The sequence below is a fragment of the Pituophis catenifer genome, unplaced genomic scaffold, assembly GCF_029215685.1.
Source record: "Pituophis catenifer annectens isolate HBS135680 unplaced genomic scaffold, rPitCat1.0.hap2 SCAF_1, whole genome shotgun sequence".
Lineage (NCBI taxonomy): Eukaryota > Metazoa > Chordata > Lepidosauria > Squamata > Colubridae > Pituophis > Pituophis catenifer.
In genome coordinates, this window is record NW_027256881.1 from 230,969,593 (window position 1) to 230,990,299 (window position 20,707).

At 39.2% G+C, this 20,707-nt stretch overlaps 2 protein-coding genes across 2 annotated transcripts; both read right to left on the minus strand.

Annotated features, from left to right (window-relative positions):
• Window positions 1-8,225: 8,225 nt before the first annotated feature.
• On the minus strand, window positions 8,226-9,314 carry LOC139327320 (C-X-C chemokine receptor type 2-like). Its single transcript, XM_070957120.1, has one exon. It carries the CDS (start codon window positions 9,312-9,314, stop codon window positions 8,226-8,228), a length of 1,089 nt encoding a protein of 362 aa, XP_070813221.1.
• A 9,335-nt stretch (window positions 9,315-18,649) lies between these two features.
• Window positions 18,650-19,738, minus strand: LOC139327321 (C-X-C chemokine receptor type 2-like). The gene has a single exon (XM_070957121.1). It carries the CDS (start codon window positions 19,736-19,738, stop codon window positions 18,650-18,652), a length of 1,089 nt encoding a protein of 362 aa, XP_070813222.1.
• Window positions 19,739-20,707: the final 969 nt, after the last annotated feature.

Genomic DNA, 20,707 nt, shown 5'->3' on the forward strand with positions numbered 1-20,707 from the left:
TCTACCTCAATTAACCTTAAATTGTTGACCTGTACTAAAATTCAAGGTTCCAGTACAAATACAATTCTAAGTAATAAAATTTATTTATTTATTTATTTATTTATTTATTTATTTATTTTTATTTGTTCAACTTGTATGCCGCCTTTCTCCAAAGACTCAAGGCGGCTTACAATGCATAAATTTATACAGTATAATATAAATTAGTAGTCTAAATAGTCTAAATAGTTCAAAAAGTCTAAATAGTAGACTTTAGTTCAGCATTCAACACCATCATTCCAGACACTCTTCTAACTAAGCTAAACCAGCTAGCAGTACCTGAACACACTTGTAAGTGGATCATAAGCTTCCTAACAGACAAGAAGCTGCAGGTGAAGCTAAGCAGAATCGCATCAGATACCTGTACAATTAGCATAGCCCCCCTCCCCAAGGCTGTGTGTTCTCTCCACTTCTCTTCTCTCTATATACCACTGACTGCATCTCTAACGATCCATCTGTTAAACTACTGAAGTTTGCAGATGACACAACAGTGATCGGTCTCATTCGAGACAATGATGAATCCACATACAGATTGGAGGTTGAACAACTAGCCTCATGGTGCGACCAGAACAATCTGGAACCGAACACACTCAAAACCGTAAAAATTGTGGTAGACTTTAGGAAAAACCCTCCCATACCACCACCTCTTACAATACTAGACAACACAGTATCAACGGTAGAGACATTCAAATTTCTAGGTTCTACCATATCTCAAGACCTAAAATGGACATCTAATATCAAAAACGTCATCAAAAAAGCACAACAAGAAAGTTCTTTCTGCACCAACTCAGAAAGCTCCAACTGCCCAAGGAGCTGCTGATACAATTCTACAGAGGAATTATTGAGTCTGTCATCTGCACCTCTAAAACTGTCTGGTTTGGTTCTGCAACCCAACAAGACAGACACAGACTTCAGAGGATAATTAGAACTGCAGAAAAAACAATTACTATCAACCTGCCTTCCATTGAGCACCTGTATACTGCACGAGTCAAAAAGAGGGTTGTAAAAATATTTACAGACCCCTTGCATCCTGAACATAAACTATTTCAACTCCTACCCTCAAAATGACGCTATAGAGCACTGCACACCAGAACAACTAGACACAAGAGCAGTTTTTCCCGAACGCCAACACTCTGCTAAACAAATAATTCCCTCAACACTGTCAAACTATTTACTAAGTCTGCACTACTATTAATCTTGTCATCTTTCCTATCACCCATCTCCTCCCACTTATGACTGTATGACTGTAACCTTGTTGCTGGTATCCTTACAATTTATATTGACTGTCTCCTAATATGATTTGATTGCTTATTTGTTCCCTATGACTATCATTAAGTGTTGTACCTTATGATTCTTGACAAATGTATCTTTTCTTTTATGTACACTGAGAGCATATGCACCAAAGACAAATTCCTTGTGTGTCCAATCACACTTGGCCAATAAAGAATTCTATTCTATTCTAAATATTATATATTCATTGCATTTAGAGCCCACCTGCTCTCTGAAAATTCAAAGCAACTCTGTGGATTAACATAATTTTATCCTTGCAACCACAGTCCTATGAAATCAGTTGTACTTAGGGGGGGAAATGACTCAATCTGCTCTGGGCCTGAAGGGGGATGTGGGGTTTGGATGTGCAACCAAGTCCAATTGTAACAACTACACTACATAACACAAATATCACTATTAGGACTGGCCTTAGCATTAGGCAAAGTGAATCAATTGGTTAGTTGTAGAGCAGAAGTTCTTAAACACTTGCCATCACACCTCACTTTAGTCTAATCTTAATCTACATAGGTCTCGTAAAAATCCAAACACCAAAATGAACAATGAAAATAATGTAATGAAACTCTGAGAAAGGTGGATTTAGAGTAGTAATGTAACTAAAAGCTTCTTTAATCCCTCCTGGACTCTGTTTGCATTTCCACAAGGGAGATACACTTCACTGGTATAGAGAGTCAGGAAAATGCTTTCCCTTGTGGGAAAGAGGCAAGAATTGTTCTGTAAGCAAGGAGGGCTGAAACTTTCTTTAAGTCCTGGAAAGCAAGATGATAGTTGGAAGACTCAGGTAGGGTCCTCCTCATTCAGTGGGATGTAAGAAGGAGGGGAGGTAAAGCACAGTCAGGTTTGCAAGATTCTGTTACTATCACCTATCTCAAAAAAAAAAAAGATTATAGCTCTAATCTTCCTCTGAAGTTGATTTCCTTTTTTCAAAAACTAATTAAAGATTATAATTGAAGTAGTAAAAACTATCACAAACTAAAAAAGAGTAAAAACTGCATGTCAAGGTTCCAAGTAACACTGTTATGGCCCGCCAGCAGCCAGCAGAGCTGGTAGCAGATTCGGACAATAAGGAGGTTGGGAAGGAACGTAGGCCAGTCCTGGAGTTTGGGGAAGGCTCGGACGATGGCTCTGAGTCAGAGGCAGAGAGGAGGCCAAGGCCATCTGGTAGTTCTTTGCTGCCTCCAGAGTCTCTGGAATCTGACATCAGTGAGGCAGAAGAAGAGTGTGAGCCTGTTCCCAGTGTGCGCATGTGCAGAGCTGCCAGAAGAAAGGAACAATTAAGAAAACAGGGTCGACTTGGGAGTAAGGCTTGGAGATGGTTGGCCCCTCCCATAAGACATAAAAGAGAAGCGAACTGGGCATGAGCTTTTGCAGAAAGCAATTAGTTCATCTGGCCGATTCAAGATTTGAAACTTCTGTTTGTGACTCTGTGCCAAGTTTGGCCTTGCCCTGCATCTGGAAATTTGCTCTCTGGCAGCGTTCCACATGAGATAGGTGGATGTTAATAACCTACCTGTTAAGGATATTGTTGCGTTACCAACCAGCAGAGTAAGTGCACAGAGAAATGGTACTGAGAGCAATGAATACAATACATACAAACTGGTTAAACAAAGCTTTTACTTTGTAGTAAAAAACAATTGCATAGTCTTTTAATCAATCCAAGCCTTTAGCCATTCAAAGCAATCCGAAGTTACAGATATCTTCTTACCAGACAAACAGCAGTCGGTAATAAACAGCAATTCATGCTGGTAACAAATCACGATGTAGCATATCTATCCATGTCTTCACACACGACAGTAACAGTTCCAATCAACAGTTCTAGTCAAGCAGCAAGTCAAGCAATGATGAAAGCAGGTCCAATAATGACTATAGCTTGGCTCTCTCCTTATATACAGTTTACACTAGTAATTATCCACTTAAGATAAGTGAAGTCAGCAGTGCAATGACTCAACAGTACAATTATTAAGTACAATTATATTAAGTACAATTATAACAGTACAATTATTAATTACTGTTATTAAGCTGGTTATTAAGACTAGCTGCCTGCAATTACTGCAGGTTCGAATCTCGCCAAGGCTCAAGGTTGACTCAGCCTTCCATCCTTTCTAAGGTAGGTAAATTGAGGACCCAGTTGTGGGGGCAATAAGCTGACTTTGTATAAATATACAAAAGAATGAAGGTTATTGCTTAGCGCATTGTAAGCCGCCCTAAGTCTCCGGAGAAGGGCGGCATACAAATCAAATTTTAAAAAAAAATTAGGATAATTGCAGTCAGCAGTCAGTCAGCAGTCAGCAGTCATTACAATGACTCAGCAGTACAGTTACTCAGCATTACATCTTAGAGTTACAGAATACATTTAAAGTTATAGCACACATATATTGTCTGGACAACTTGTTAGGTTTACTCCATATCCTAACACTTCCTCTGAATGACTGTTTATCAAGCCTTGCGCACTGTAAATGAAGTAATTTACAGTTGTATAAATAAAAGAGGTTTTTCGGGACCAAGATTGTGCTTTATACTTTCTAAGGAAGTCTAGGTCAGAACAAACGCATCCATTAAAAGCAGAACTCCAAGGCAGGTAGATTCCTTGGAGAACATGTTTATTGGATATGTCATATTGGCACACCTAGTGAAAACCAACTCTAAAAGTTCCCGCTGTTTTCCCCCTAATTAAAAGAGCAAATATTTCCCTCCTCAGATGTTACTGGTCACATTGTCCAATGAAAGCAGCTGGGAAGCTGCTCGGTCACTCCTCTCCTCCTTCATCTGTCATCTGTTGGGATGACCTTGGTTCCCATAAGAAAGCTTTTTGTTTTGATTGGTCTATCTACTTCCCCCCTCCCTTCCCCCTTTTTAAGTTCATGGCAACTATGAATGAGGAAAAGATGGCTTCAGCCAGGTTTGCTTCAGAGTTGACAGTGCAAAGGAAAAGGGAAAATATAAAGGGGGGGAGAAAGAATACAGTGACTTCCAAACTTCATCTCAACAATTTTTCACCTCCTTTTAATTTACAACCAATGATCTCTTCATTCCATGTCCCATCTCTTATCTATCAATAAAGTAATAGAGCATTGTCATTTCAGTCCTCATGTCAGCAAAGGTTCATTAAGGATTTCCGGAAATAACAGCATATCTATTTTAGTCTAGATTAAATAAATCAATTTTATATTCCTTCCTTTCCTCTAACAATCTTAATCTTTAGATCGTTCAACTAATATTGATTTCATTTTTTTTATTCCTTCTCACAAAATTCACCCAAGCTTTAACAAACCTCATTTGTAAATCCAATGAAGAGCCTTGGTAGTACAGTGGTCTAAAGCACCCTGTTATTAAGACCAGCTGCCTGCAATTACTGCAGGTTCGAATCTCCCCAGGCTCAAGGTTGACTCAGCCGTCCATCCTTTCTAAGGTAGGTAAATTGAGGACCCAGTTGTGGGGGCAATAAGCTGACTTTGTATAAATATACAAAAAGGATGAAGGCTATTGCTTAGCACATTGTAAGCCGCCCTGAGTCTCTGGAGAAGGGCGGCATATAAATCAAATTAAATTGACGTCTGGCAGAGGTTGGGAGTAATGGGAGCAACATTGTGGCAATTATCCTTGGTATCTAAGAAGAATCAATCCACCCTACCCAATCCTTGTAAGAACCCTTGAAGCACTGGAAGACTGCTATGGTATAACAATCCCCTCAGCCTTTTCTTCTTTAGGCTATAGATGCCCTGTTCATTGTTCTTCACTGGATTTAATTTCCAAGCCTCTTACCATCTTTCTCACTCTTGAATGCGCTGTTTTCAATTCTTTTGTGTCCCCTTGCTCAGGTAGTCCTCAATTTATGGCTGTTCATTTAAAACTAGTCCAGAATTACAACAGCCATGGAATGAGTGCTTTGTGACCCGTAAAGCACTTCTTGCTATCGCAAAATGAGGCATCCCCACCCCTGCGGTCACATGATCTGGGTGCTTGGAAATCTGTTCCCACTTACAACTGCTCACCAAGTTACCTTGCAATCATGTGGTCGCCATTTGCAAACTTTTCTGCTGGCTTCCAGAAAGTCATTGTGGAAGCTGGCAAGGAAGGCTACAATTCTTTGCCAGCTTCCACAAAGGGAGCTCTTTGAGAGTGAAATAGCTGTTTGCTGAAAAAGAATCTCAACTGAGAAAGAATCTCAGCTCTGTGTGGAGCTATGATTCTCTCCCCCACCCCCGGAAGGTAGACTTTCAAGAACAAAAGGACTGCCTAAAGAGGTAAGGGGAACTCCTCCAGCAGAATGCAAAATGCAGAAATGACAGTCAAATCCCAAAGATCTGAGCTCTGTTTCTGCAGTCCTTCAGAGGAGTTCCCCTTCACACATGGAAGGGAGCTGAACTCAGCAAGCAGACCTTTTGCTTCATCCAAATAATGACCTGGAAGATCGCTTAATGTCTGCAACTGGAAATGCCTGGATTGCAGTTGTTGAGCAAAGCAGACACATGGGCATCAATGGGGGGTTTCAAATTTTTTTACTACCTGTTCTGTGGGTGTGGCTTGGTGGGCGTGTCATGGCTTGGTGGGCATGACTTGGTGGGTGTGGCAGGGGAAGGATACTGTAAAATCTCCATTCCCACCCCACTCCAGGGGAAGGTAACTGCAAAATCCCCATTTTGTCCTGCTCAGCTGGGACTTGGGAGGCAGAGAATAGATGGGGGTGGGGCCAGTCAGAATTTTTACTCCTGGTTCTCCAAACTACTCAAAATTTCCACTACCAGTTCTCCAGAACTGGTCAGAACCTGCTGAAACCCACCTCTGATGGACATCTTTCTTAACAATCACTTTGTGCAACTACCAAGATTCCAGACCCAATTGTAGTGATAAGCCAAAGACTATAGCACCTGTATTGTGGTGATCAGAACCAGACACAATATTGACTGTTATGGTCTGACCAGTGGAATAGAGTGGAATTATCAGTTACCATGATCTGAACACTGCACCTATGTTGATGTAGTTCAACATTGCACTACCTCTTTGGGCAACTGAAACATTCTGTTGGCTAACACTTAACCTGTTGTGAGCAAGACACCCAGATTTTTCTCACAAATATTGACTTTATTTATTCAAACATTTATATCAGCATTCCCCAACCTTTGTGGCCCAGTGGGTGGGACAGGGGAACCAGGCCATGCAAGTGGTAGGCCGGCTTGCACGCAAGCAGCTCGTGTTGCACAAGTTGAGCTGTGTGCACATGTGCATATATGCTGGCCCGCTGCTCATACAGGTCGAGCTGTGCATGTACTCTTGCACCCAAGTCTGCTACTCGCAGGGCCCGGTTCCGAATAGGCCATGGCCCAGCAATGACCCATGGTCCGGAGGTTGGGGACCCCTGATTTATATAGCCACTCATCTTTCAACCAACTCTGGGAGGCTCCAGAATGAAAAGTACTACTGTTGAGCCAGACATTGGCTTGTAGTTATGCGTCTGGGTTTTCCACCTAACCTGAAATATTTCATAACTGAACTGCATTTATTGGAAAAATGGGACGAGACAGAGGAGCAAAGCATAAAATTGTACAGTCTGTGCTACTGTGAAATGTGTCTGTTTTCTACATGCCAAGCACCAGGTTCTACCTAATTTTAAATGCTCTCAATAGAAAGTGTATACTATCTGAAGCTTTCCCTCTGGGGCATTCTTCCAAATGAGCAAGTTGTTATAACATATTTAGGATACATAGGATATCTCATATAAATGTAATATTCTTTTGATTCCATTCAACTGTGTGTGTTTCAGAAACAATTCACTGTGTGCTTTATACCCAGAAAATATAAGAGATATAAAATAGATAAGGAAAGAATCTTGATTAATGCAGCATGTTATCTGATAAGACATATTTTGCCTAGACAAGGTTAGCAAAAAAAAAAAAAAAAAATGGAAAATCAAAGTATACTTAATGTCTGCCAGTTTTTCAAATTTGAAATACCTACATACCAATGACACCTGAGAAGGAAAGGAGAGAAACTTTCTCCCTAACATCACCACCAACAAATATAGCTATTCAGTATAGAGAGCTCATGCTAGGACCACAACTATCCCTCATTACCCAATAGATATGTGGCTCAACAGGACTTTCATATTGATTAATTGGGAGACAGCAGTGCTGAATTAATGCTCCCCATCCCTCCATTGGACATATACCCTTTTCCCCCCTCCAGATTAGGATAGAAAGTCTTTGTATCATTTTAAAAAAACTGCATTGATCTAGTCATAAGTGCACAGGCAAAATTATTTTTATTCAGATGCACAAGCGTACCAAGTATACAATATAAAAAAGACAGAAAGAGAAAAAAAGGGGGGGGCGATCAAAAATTTTTGCTACTTCAACTTCTCTCTAATGTTTATGTTTAGTAAAGCTCAAGTGAAAATGTGGCTTCATCTACCTAAATGCCTGCTAGATTTTGATTTTGGACAGATGGGCTGTAGAAAAAAAACAGATTTTGTGTTCCATTTATAAAAACATTCCATAGATACAAACTGGCAGACTTAATTTGAAAAGGGGCAATAGCCTGATCTTAAGAGAATAATATTTTCAGATGTCCAGAATGTGATATATTTTATTTAGATTGTTTGGATGGCGGATAGCTTGACTATGACTCTGGCTTTCTTACTCTTTTTTTGAATGAAACAGATATTATATTAATATAAGAAAAGTGATAAAAATTATGGGAAGGAAGGAAATCAAGAGACCAGTCACACAACTTGGAGAAATGTCTTTTCAGAGAAATAAGCAGAGCTTTTAAAAATGACATTAATAGCATTCCCAGTGCAAAGCAAAGAGTGATCTCTACAGTTGTTGATGTATCCCCACAGAAGATGCCAGGTCACTCAGGCAGAGAATTTTTTCAGTCACCTTTTCTTCTGGCAGGCAAGTTTATTACAGGGTAGTTGAAGTGTTACCAGAGGAACTTGAATAGGTGGATCCCTTCCTATATCGAATCAGGATCTCTTTGCTGATCATACCTCGTGAGAACAAGATCTTGAGGAAGTTGTTCCGGAATTTCTGTCCTATAAAAGCGTATATGATGGGATTGATACAGCTGTGAGCAACTCCCAAAATCTCAGTACCTGACAAAGCATCATCAATTCTTTCTCGAACTGAGCAGGTGTCGTTAATGTAGCGAAGTCTCAACAAAGTATCGAAAAGCAGGGCGATGTTGTAGGGCAGCCAACAGATCACAAAGACCAGCACTACGGCCAAGATTACTTTCATTGCCTTCTTCTTTTGCTTGTTCTTCATCTGGTGGAGTCTGTGCACTGTTATTCCATAGCAAATGATCATGATAGTCAAGGGGAGGAGAAAACCAAACACCTGAGGTAAAATTCTCAATACTAGCCTCCATTCAGCTGTTTGATTCCCACCAATGTTCTCATAACAAACCCTGTTAGAGACATTTGAGAGTTTAAAAGCTTCCCGGAAGCGGATCACAGGAAGCGAGAAGAGGAAGGCAAAGAGCCAGATGCCGATGCAGACAAATTTGACCCAGTGCCTCTTCTGAGTAGCGGCCCGAGTAGCATAAACTATTGCCAAATAACGATCAAAACTGATAAAGGCCAATAGGAGGACACCACTGTAGAAGTTGACTTCCTTCAGGACTGAGGCGATTTTGCACATGAAAGTGCCAAAGATCCACTCATGAGCTCGATACACAGCCCAGATGGGCAAGGTGACTGCAAAGAGAAGGTCGGCAATAGCCAGGTTCAGGAGATAAACATCAGTAACAGAATGGGTTTCTTTGCTGTAGCTCACCACCAGAATCACCAAGGAGTTGCCCAGCAGGCTCAAAATGCAAACCAGCAAATAGATAACAGCTAGAATATATTTTATTGTATCTGTTGTTTGATGTTCTTTGCAAGGTTCTGTAAGTTTACCTAGGAAATCTAAAGTACCATTTTGGAAATCACTATAGTTATCTGGGCTTCCTGAAAACATCCAATCCTCCCAATTGGCTTCGTATCCTTCCATCTTGGATCTCTTGCTGTAGACCTGTGTCGAACATGAAGCAAAGACAGATCAATAACTTTTTCTAAGCAAAAGGCAACCTCCTGATCATAAAGTGATTCTTTAAGGCATCCAACAGAGATCAAAACTGTTCAAAAGAAAGTTAAGCTAATAGACTTTGAACATGGCACTAGGCGTACACAGTTCCATACAGTTGTTAAATTGCAGAATGCTCATCTCATGAATGCCACTGGGAAACTCTCTTCCTGCTAATGATGCTAAGCCTCTGTGGCACCTAGGCATCCAGCATAAATATGTGCAGGAGGAATGCACGTGTGTGAAGGATGACTTCTACATGGCCAAGACCCAGCTAAACACACAGATGACTATAGAAGGCTGAGCTGCTTTATAGCATCATAAACAGGAGAAGGAGAGAAACACTGCAGCTTTTCTAGATTCCTTCTGTCCTTGTATGAACAAAATAAAAGATCACTCTAAAATACTAAGGTAGATGCACTTCTGAACGGAGGTATGGAGAGGCTGACTAAAGAAGGAGACTGAGGCAGGAAAATATGTACAACCTATGCAGAAACTCAAACTTGCAAATATATATATATATAAAAAACCCTTTATTTCCCCCCACCCAACTCCAATTTTGGATACCCTGTGGCTGATTTCAAAATAAATCTGCTCAGCAGCTGAACAAAGAAAACAACATGAGCTCCCATAGATCTGTTTAGAGTGGTGCAAGGACCTCAACGGAAAATGGTCAGAATTATTGGAATCCACAAATAAATGCTTTTAACATCAAAGTAAAACTATTCTTCATTTCAATGTGACAGATATTAGGGATTTTTAATGACGTGTAAGTATTGAAACATACATACATGATCAGAGGCAGAAGGACTGTCAGTTTTGTTCTTGTTGGTTCTGACATATAAAGAATGTAACAATTACAAAGCATAGTTATTAGTTTGGGTGTGTCTTTTTTTCTCTCATTTCCTCTGTGTATGAAGTTTTCATTATATTCATTATATGCTTATGAATAAATTCATAGAGACTGCTTGGGGGCATGCAAAAGGTGCTGCATTGATCAGGGAAAGGACTTTATATTTTATATCTTATATTTACTGTATATATTGTATATTTTTATATTATGTGGTTTTATTTATATTTTTAATTTATGGCTAGTTTTTTCTTGTTGTATACCACCCAAAGACACATTTTTTGAGTTGGGCAGCATCATAGAACTCATAAATAAATAAATAATACATGAAAACAGCTACTGATTAACAACTCGTGATTGTATGCCACATCAATTTTTATTCTTAATTATGAAAACACAAATTTGGGATTTTTCTAACTTCACAGAAAGAAACAAAAGGAGAAATATACTTTAATACAATCCAGAAATCTCCTTTTTCTTATCTTTTTGTACTAAATGACTATCATTCTTTGAAACTGTATATTTTCTAATTTTAATTGATTTTTATTGGGCGGGGTTGTGTATAACAATTTTAATTCATTACTCATATTCTTGAAGACCTAGGCAGTGAAAGTGCTTGATTTATAATCTCTCTAAATCAGGGATGTCAAATTGATGGCCCAGGTGCATCACATGCAGGCCATGCCCACCCGAGCTCTGTGAAGGGAAAAAACATTGTGAAACGTCATATGATGGCAACGTGATATGGCGAGTTTCACACCTGGGCTCTAAATCATTCCTACAAAAAATGCAAATCAGAATTTACACCACTATTAAAGGTAGTTTGGGAATCTCTGTATAAGGAAATTACTTGGCAAATATTGAAGGCCACTTCAGAATATCTTCTGTATATAATTGCAAATGCTGTGTGTCACATAATGAAAAGTACTGAATACTCTGTACACCACTTTGATGACTTCCAGAACTATTGGATTATCCTTATTTTCCTTATGCTAAAAAGCAAAAGAAGACGAACCACAATCAGTGGTTCAGCTATCTTACTATGAGATCTGAAGAAAACCTACAGCTAAGAATAGCTACTTTGAGGTAAATTCTCTTTTAAAATGGATTGAGGTTATTTTGAAAACTTTATGTTCCATGGAGATGTTCCTATTGTTTTGCAAATTTAGTGTTCAATATTTCTTTTCTGCATTAATGAAATAATGGAAATACTAATAAAGGAGAATATTGGCAGTTCAGCATTGAAATGAAGAGTCCTTGGTGCTCTCTGATCTTGGTTGTTTTCTTGTGGATACATATTTCATTATCCAAACCAGGTAACTAACATCATTAGTAATGAAACATCTGCAGGAAAACAATGAAGTTCGGAGAGCACCAAGGACTCCTCATAATGGAAACATTCAAGCACTTATTCTGGATAGATCCTTATTTTTAACTTAAGATAGGGGATGATTCTGCAAAGGCACTCTTTGTGTACTTAAGGATGCTTGATTCCAGATATACAAGTGCCAACAATTAAAAGACATTGTGCAACTCTTTTCCTACTTAATAGACTAGAATGAGAACAAAGGTGACAAGGCATTTTCACCAAAGAAGTTTGTTCTGCAACTACCTTCATTAGGAAAAATTCATCATTGTCATTACATAGAACTGCAAAGTCTTTTCCTATTCTGTAAAGAAATTCTGATTCTGTTTAATTTAAGATGTGATTGTTTTGCATCCCATGGCTTTCCTTGTCTTCTTTGCATTAGCAGCATCCTTGATGCTTTATATTCTTGGGAAGGATTGGAGATAAGAGAAAGGGACCTACATTTTGCATAACCTTGGTATCTCTATGGCCCCCATCTCAACTCCTCAATGTTATATTATGAAGGGAGTTGCATTCATCCAGCAACAGGTATTATTCAGAATTCTCAGGCAGCCTTTCTTCCTCAACCTGGCATATTCCAGGTTGCAAAATGCATAATCAAGTGAAGGGCTCCCAACATGAAATATTTTAATTACATATTAACAGCAGATGTCTATGTCCACTAACCATCTTTTCATCAAAACGTCTCATCTTCTACGATAGCCTTTCCCAGCCTGATAACCTCCAGATGCATTGAACAAATGTTTTCCAGAATCCCATAAATATTTTGACTGCAGATGAAGAGAACTGTAGTCCAACTCACCTGGAGGGCACTAGATTGGGAAAAAGTATTCTAGGTTTGTAATAATTGCATTTTGAGGCATAAAGGGAGTACAACTTGAGTTTTAATAGCCTTAGCATCCAAAACTCTGTCCACAGAATTCATTTTACTAAATAATTCCTGTTCACCCTCCATTCCACTCTTAGGCTCTCCAACTTCCTGCTTATTCATTCCACTTTTATGTAAAATGAGTGAGAGCATGTTCTTTACTTACCTGCCTTCTCTGGAGAGTCCTTTTACCAATACACAAATTTGAGTCTGAAGGTTCAACCTTACCAGGAGGAACTGACCATTGTAAAACCTTTCTCCACAATAGCCAGAAAAGAACATCAGATCCTTCTAAGTACTTCCTCAGAGAACTTGTGAATAAAGCAACAGGAAATTGCTCACACAGTTTAGCAAGTGGACATCTCAACTGTTCTAGTGCCTGTAGAATTTGCAAGGTGGACTTTGAGATTTGCACCTCTCTGAATTTCCTCGGTAGCCATGCAAGCACCAGGTTGGGAAGACTGCTGCAGAGCCGGGGGAAAGAAAGAGAGAGAGAGAGAGAGAGAGAGAGAGAGAGAGAGAGAGAGAGAGAGAGAGAGAGAGGAGAGGAAGAACAAATGGAAGGCAGGAAAGCAGGAAGGCAGGAAAAGGGAAGGGAAGGGAAGGAAAAGGAAAAGGAAAAGGAAAAGGAAAGGAAAGGAAAGGGAAAGGAAAGGAAAGGAAAGGAAAGGAAAGGAAAGGAAAGGAAAGGAAAGGAAAGGAAAGGAAAGGAAAGGAAAGGAAAGGAAAGGAAAGGAAAGGAAAGGGAAAAAAAACTATTGGTATGAATGAAACATCAGGTATTATGCTGCAAAATGCGATGACCCATTTGCTCAAGGATTACAGAGTATAAACTATATGCTTTGTAACTTTCCTATGCTCTTATTCAAACTGGCATCTCTAAATCTCAATGCTTCATTGACATCTCTAGGTGGGAAGATGAGAAAAGGAGAGCTGAAATTTGGCAATAAACAGCAATATAAACTTGTAACTATGAAAGACAATCATACAAAGAAATAGAAGGGCTTTTAGATGAGCCTCTTATTTTGCAACTTTCCTGTTTTATTCATAGAGAAATTTACAATGCAATAATGCTGTTTTCCATTTGTAACCCCTCTTTGCTCTTATCACTGTTTTTTTTTTTAAACACACACACCTACCCTATCCTATTAGGGAGGAAAGCATAGAATTGTACAATTGTGCTTTTAGCTAATAGCATTATAAGAAATTTATTTAGAAGCATTACAGTAGAAGATCACTAGAACAGGTACTTTAGCACAATAATGAAATAAGCAGTAATATTTAGAGGAACAGCATTAAAGGCAGCAATATTGAGATAGTATAAAGATGTAAAGATAGAGATGGGGTGGGCAGATGCCCAAACAGTACTTCGCCTATTTACAGCTACCCTGACTCATAAGATACATCTGATCCTTTGGGGAAAGTGTGATCCTTTGGGGAAAGCACATACACAATCCTCTTGGAAATGGTTGTTTACATACTGTGTATATGAAGTCTTGTGAGTGTAATCAGCCCCAAAATGGCCTTGTATGCTCCTGGAGATGTTCATTTGGGAAAAAATCTCATGCATGATCAATCACTGAGATGAAATCTATGTTTCTGGGGCAGTATCCATCTGATTAATTGATAGCGAGAACATGGGAGAGGTAAACATTTCTTCCACCAAGTCCTGTTTATCACGAGCATTTGGGTGGCATGAATGCTGGAATAGAAGCAGAGGCAGTATTCAGTCGGTTCGAACCCATTCACCCGAACTGGTAGCGGAAATCACAGGTGGGCAGAGGTGGTATTCAGCTGGTTCAGACTGGTTTGCCCGAACTGGTACAGAAATTACACGTGGGCCCGCCACCAGCCCTATGGCACCCTATTTAGGCATGTTTTTGAGGCCGGGTGCATGCACGGAAGGCGCGTGCATGAACAAAGCACATGTGCGGAAGGCCGGGTGCATGCACGGAAGGCACGTGCAAGTAAAGCACATGCGCGGAAGGCCAGACGCATGCGTGGAAGGCAGGCATGCATACGAACTGAATTGTTACTGAATTATGTTACTGAATTAGTAACATAATGTGAAATCCACCGCTGAATAGAAGGCCACTCACCAAACTTATTTTGAGAAGGTTGAATTTATTATGGTAGTAGCTGGAAGGATTGACTTAAATATGGTTTAATTAATTAGGATGAATTTTTTAAAAAAGATATATGTATTGTTAGAAAGCTTTAAGTTAGGTTTGTATGTATAAAATGAGTATGTATGTATATGCAGGTATGCTGTTTTTTTTAAGTAATGCTGAACAATATCTTAAAGCCGATAAAATATTATGGACTAGATTTGAAAATATGAGAATGGATTATATATTATTCCCTATAGCAAGGGAAGCTGAGATGGTTAAAATGTTTCCTTTATCCAAATAGGAGATTCTATTTAATTTTGTCTCTAGTTTGAAATTGCTTTCAGATTTTGTGTTTGCAATGAGGAAAAAAAATGAAATTTTGATTGTGTCTTTGTAAACTAGACAGGCTTATTGTTAGAGAAATGGCTTGTACATACTGATGTGTAAAAGCAAAAAGTTGTAGCTGTAATGTTGTTACCTTTGACCAGTGGTGGGTTCCAACCAGTGTTACCACTGGTTCTCTTCGCGCACACGCTTTGCGTGTGATCGCCGTGCGCATGCTCACTTCACTCGCACGCATGCCAAGCACATTAAATTTCTGCCCAGCTGAGGCACAGCAATCCACTCTGCCATGCCTAACAGCTGGGCTAAAAAACGACAAATAAAGGTAGGTATAATGCGGGAGTGGGCAACTCACAGTCATAGAGAACCAGTTTGCTGACATCACATCATCACCACTACCGGCTCGCCCGAACCGGGCCAAACAGGGAGCAACCCACCACTACCTTTAACTGTGCCAAAGAGAGTCAGAAGTTGGTGCCTTTTTCCTTTTTTCCCCCTCCCATTACACTATATACCCTCTTTTCCCCTTCCTCTCCTCTTACTTTTCCATGCGTTTTTTTCTTTCTATTTTATACTTTGATAAACTAATAAAAAGTTTTAACTGGCAATGTATTAGTAGCACATGACAATATCTTTGGAAGTGACTTCTCATTTGTAAAACTTTTTTTCCATGTATTTTTTAGAGCTAGAAAATCACTTTCTGACTGGTGCACAAAAATCATTTTGCTTTGTAAAACGTGGTTTCGTTTGATCTGTGGTTTCAGTTTGTCTCAACATCACACACCAGAAGCTTGCTAAATGCTTGAGCAGCAAATACTCAGTAATACTGTGATAACATTTTCAACAGTGGACAACAATTCAGCACAGGCATTTAATATTTGATTCAAAACTCTCTCCTTTGTCTTGCTCAGAACTCTTTTGTCATTCCTATTGCTTTATTTGAATATCTGTAGGGGCTTTTTAGAAAAAAACTGATTGCTCTCTTATGATTCTAGCTATAACTCCTAGCATGCATTGTAGCTCATAACCAACATTTGACCTTCAGCTCCAGAAATTTAGAAGAAGTTTAGTGTCTGGAAATTGAGTCGAGATGTAGCTGTATAGAGCGGGAAAAGGAATACTGTATACTTATTGAAACAAAACCCGTATCTTGACTTCTGTGTTCCAGCCTACAGCTCAGTAGCCACCAAGCAACCATCTAAACAGCAACAGGTGAATGTGGTAGGTCAAATATGTTTGGTGACAGCACTTTAGACTGTCTTAACAGAATATTTTCTTGTTATTGTTTTTAAAAATCTTAATTTTCAAAACATCTTATAATCAGTGTGCCTGGTTGGAGAGGCTTTCTTTTATTTAAATGTTTTAGATTGATAAACCTTTTCTGGAATAAACAGTGCATGCTTTCAAGTAAGGTGCTTAGCATAAGAGCAGTGTTCCTTAGAGTCCTATCACTGGAGTGAATTTAAATTGCGCAACAGAAAGTGTTTAGAATATTTCCCTCCCCAGACTAGCAGAGAGTTTCTCTCATTTACTCTAAAAGATCAGGAACAGGGAAGCAATTGAAGTGCATGGAATGGCAGAGAGGAATAAGAGAGACATGTGTGGTTATGTATTGTGGTGTACATAAGACCATTCAGCCCAAATTCTGAAGTTACCTACATTAGCTGTACCTCTATCTGCTATATTGCTACAGTGTTGGCCAGAAGGCTGGCTAGATACAAGCACCCAGTGTGAAGAAGCCAATGTCCACACAAGATCAAGGAAAGACAAAACTCTTTTATTTCTGTTCAAAAGCAGAAGAAGACACTTCTGAGTTTCACACCCAAGGAGCACATCAGAAATCAGGCTTAGTTATTTTTATATAATTTACCACTGGAAACGAAAGTAAGAGAATTGCCAATTGGTTACAAAGTTACTTGACAGTCACGCATGTGCACAAAGCAAAGTCATCCCATAATACTCTATTAATTAGTTAATCTTACTTCATTATCATATACATTAAGTACCCCTCAGTATGTTTTTTATTATGCTAAAGATAAACTTTGCACTTCCAGGGATTCTTGTCCGGACACCTCTAACCATTGCTTAAGCTAAATGTCACCTTCCTTGGATCCAGTAATGGATTTGCTTGCAAAATGCCTCAGTTGAGTGACAAATCTACAATCTGTTAGCCTATACAATAGACATTTGTGATCAGCCTATGGAGTGTTTTTGGTAGACCCTTCTGGCTCTTTGTGACAGGTGTTAAAAAGTGTCCCCTAGTAGGCAAAGAGCAACTAATAGCTCTGTCTAAAGTTAATTCATAGCTTACAAAAAGCTTCTAATTACTTATTAATAAGCTAATAAAAATTAGGCAAATTTCCACTCTTCATGCAGTAAGAGGCACAGGATATTTCAGTGGTCTACATCTTCTACGACAACACCAACAGTGCTAGCCTCATTTCGCCAAATGCTAGGCTCTGCCATTAATCAACAAAACACAAGAGTGTGAAAAATCCAATAGTTATATAAGGTCTTCTGTTTAAATTCCCCCATTTAAGCAATCTCACAGAATTAAAGTAATCCTTCTGGGATACTAATTATGAAAAGATGGATCTTGAGAGGACAGCATCTCTGGTACAGATCAAAGTTCAAAAGGACTTCTCTTAGCTGCAAAATCATATATATGAAAGAATGAAGAGTTGCCATGTAGCTCCATGACAGGAGAATGGAAGTCAAGTAGCCCTAAATAATATGAAACACACTGCATCTTTTGTTGATTTTTCTCTGAATAGTTTCTCGAGGAAAATATCTTTCTGACTCAGAGATATGCCAATTTACAGCTTAAATTATTTTGAATGTATTATAATTATTATTTATGGATTCTATGGCAGCATTCATAGAAAATATGGAACAAATTATGGAATAAGTTGAAGTCTGAATTACTGCACTTTGTCAATGACATGTTAGGATTAAAATCATTTGTTAGAATTGATACAAATAGAGAGACTATAGAAAGATGCCCAAGGCAATTCTTTCCTATCAGAACTGCCTGAGTCATTTACAAAGCACCTTCTATCAGCAGAGGGAACTACTGGTTGATTTAACAGATATTCCAATATTCAGCCAATTTGTCCCTGCAATTGCACTTGTGGTCAATTAAAGCTTATTTATGGAGGGGGGGGAGAAACCCTTCCCTCCGTCTTTCTCAGTATGTGGGTGAGAGTGGGACCATTAAATCCAAATTTCTGTTAAAACCAAATGTATGTCATGTGCAAAGTTAGGTCATTTGCGTAATAATTTTATATAAATGGGTCCATTTGCAGTAAAATCTCTGTTTAACAGACAAATCCTTAATGGAGATGAAGTCAAAACTAAATGTGGTTTGATTATATGCAAAGTCTGTTCAGCTGCGATCCAAAAGCCAAGCTTTTATATCAAAGTATCTACAGTTCTTAATACATTGCTTAGGATTTAGGACAATACAATGTCCTAAATCACCATATTAAAATTAAAAAAGTGATAAAAATTATGGAAAGGAAGGAAATCAAGAGACCAGTCACAAAACTTGGAGACATGTCTTTTCAGAAAAATAAACAGAGCTTTTAAAAATGACGTTAATTAGCATTCCCAAATCAAAGGACAGAGTGATCTCTACAGTTTTTAATGTATCTCTATGGAAGATGCCACATTGTCCAGACAAAGAATTTTTTCAGTTGCCTTTTCTTCTGGCAGGCAAGTTTATTACAGGGTAGTTGAAGTATTACCAGAGGAAGTTGAAAAGCTGGATCCCCTCCTATATCGTATCAGGATCTCTTTGCTGATCATACCTTGTGAGACCAAGATCTTGAGGAAGTTGTTCCGGAATTTCTGTCCTATAAAGGCATATATGATGGGATTGATACAGCTGTGAGCAACTCCTAAAATCTCAGTACCTGACAAAGCGTCATCAATTCTTTCTCGAACTGAGCAGGTGTCATTAATGTAGCGAATCCTCAACAAAGTATCAAAAAGCAGGGCGATGTTGTAGGGCAGCCAACAGAGCACAAAGACCAGCACGACGGCCAAGATTACTTTCATTGCCTTCTTCTTTTGCTTGTTCTTCGTCTGGTAGAGTCTGTGCACTGTTATTCCATAGCAAATGATCATGATAGTCAAGGGGAGGAGAAAACCAAACACCTGAGGTAAAATTCTCAATACTACCCTCCATTTAGTTGTTTGATTCCCACCAATGTTCTCATAACAAACTGTGTGATGGGGATTTGAGACTGTAAAAGCTTCCCGGAAGCGGATCACAGGAAGCGAGAAGAGGAAGGCAAAGAGCCAGATGCCGATGCAGACAAATTTGACCCAGTGCCTCTTCTGAGTAGCGGCCCGAGTAGCATAAACTATTGCCAAATAACGATCAAAACTGATAAAGGCCAATAAGAGGACACCACTGTAGAAGTTGACTTCCTTCAGGACTGAGGCGATTTTGCACATGAAAGTGCCAAAGATCCACTCATGAGCTCGATACACAGCCCAGATGGGCAAGGTGACTGCAAAGAGAAGGTCAGCAATAGCCAGGTTCAGGAGATAAACATCAGTAACAGAATGGTTTCCTTTGCTGTAGCTCACCACCAGAATCACCAAGGAGTTGCCCAGCAGGCTCAAAATGCAGACCAGAAAATATATAAATGCTACAATATATTTTATTGTATCTGTTGTTTGATGTGTTTTGCAAGGTTCTGTAAGTGGACCTAGGAAATCTAAAGTATCATTCAAGTAATCACTATAGTTATCTAGAATGCCTGACAGCATAATCTCGTCCCAATCGAATCTGTTGTCTCCCATCTTGGATCTCTTGCTGTAGGCCTGTGTAGAACATGAAGCAAAGACAGGTCAATAAGTTTTTTCTAGGCAAAAGGCAACCTCCTGATCATAAAGTGATTCTTTAAGGCATCCAACAGAGATCAAAACTGTTCAAAAGAAAGTTAAGCTAATAGACTTTGAACATGGCACTGGGCATACACAGTTCCATACAGTTGTTAAATTGCAGAATGCTCATCTCATGAATGCCACTGGCAAACCCTCTTCCTGCTAATGATGCCAAGCCACTGTAGCACCTAGGCATCCAGCATAAATATGTGCAGGAGGAATGCAGGTGTGTGAAGGATACAGTGGTGGGATTCAAATAATTTAACAACCGGTTCTCTAACCTAATGATTTCTTCCAACAACCAGTTCACCAAACTGCTCAGAAAGTTAACAACTGGTTCTCCCAAAGTGGTGCGAACTGGCTGAATCCCACCACTGGAAGGATGACTTCTACATGGCCAAGACCCAGCTGAACACAGAGATGACTATAGAAGGCTGAGTTGATTTATAGCATCGTAAATGGAGGCAGGAGAGAAACACTGCAACTTTTCCAGGTTCATTCTATCCTTATATGGACAAAGTAAAAGATCACTCTAAAATACTAAGGTGGTTGCACTTCTGAAGGCAGGTTTGGAGTGGTTGACTAAAGGAGACTGAGGCAGGTTCCTTCCAATAGGAAAACGTATACAAGCTCTGCAAAAACTCAAACTTGCAAATGAAAAAATAATATTTTCCCCCACCACCCTGATTTTTGGATATCCTGTGGCTGTTAAAAATAAATCTGCTCAGTGGCTGAACAAAGAAAACAACATGGGATCCCATAGATCTGGGATTGATTTTAGATTTTTAGATTGATTTTGGTGCAAGGACCTCACTGGAAAACACTTTTAACATCAAGGTAAAAGTAATTAAAAACCCCTTACCTTTAACATCAAGGTAAGGGGCT

Excerpts from the sequence above, each read along its gene's own strand:
- LOC139327320 (XM_070957120.1), bottom strand. The coding sequence starts at position 9,314 with ATGGAAGGATACGAAGCCAATTGGGAGGATTGGATGTTTTCAGGAAGC.
- LOC139327321 (XM_070957121.1), bottom strand. The coding sequence starts at position 19,738 with ATGGGAGACAACAGATTCGATTGGGACGAGATTATGCTGTCAGGCATT.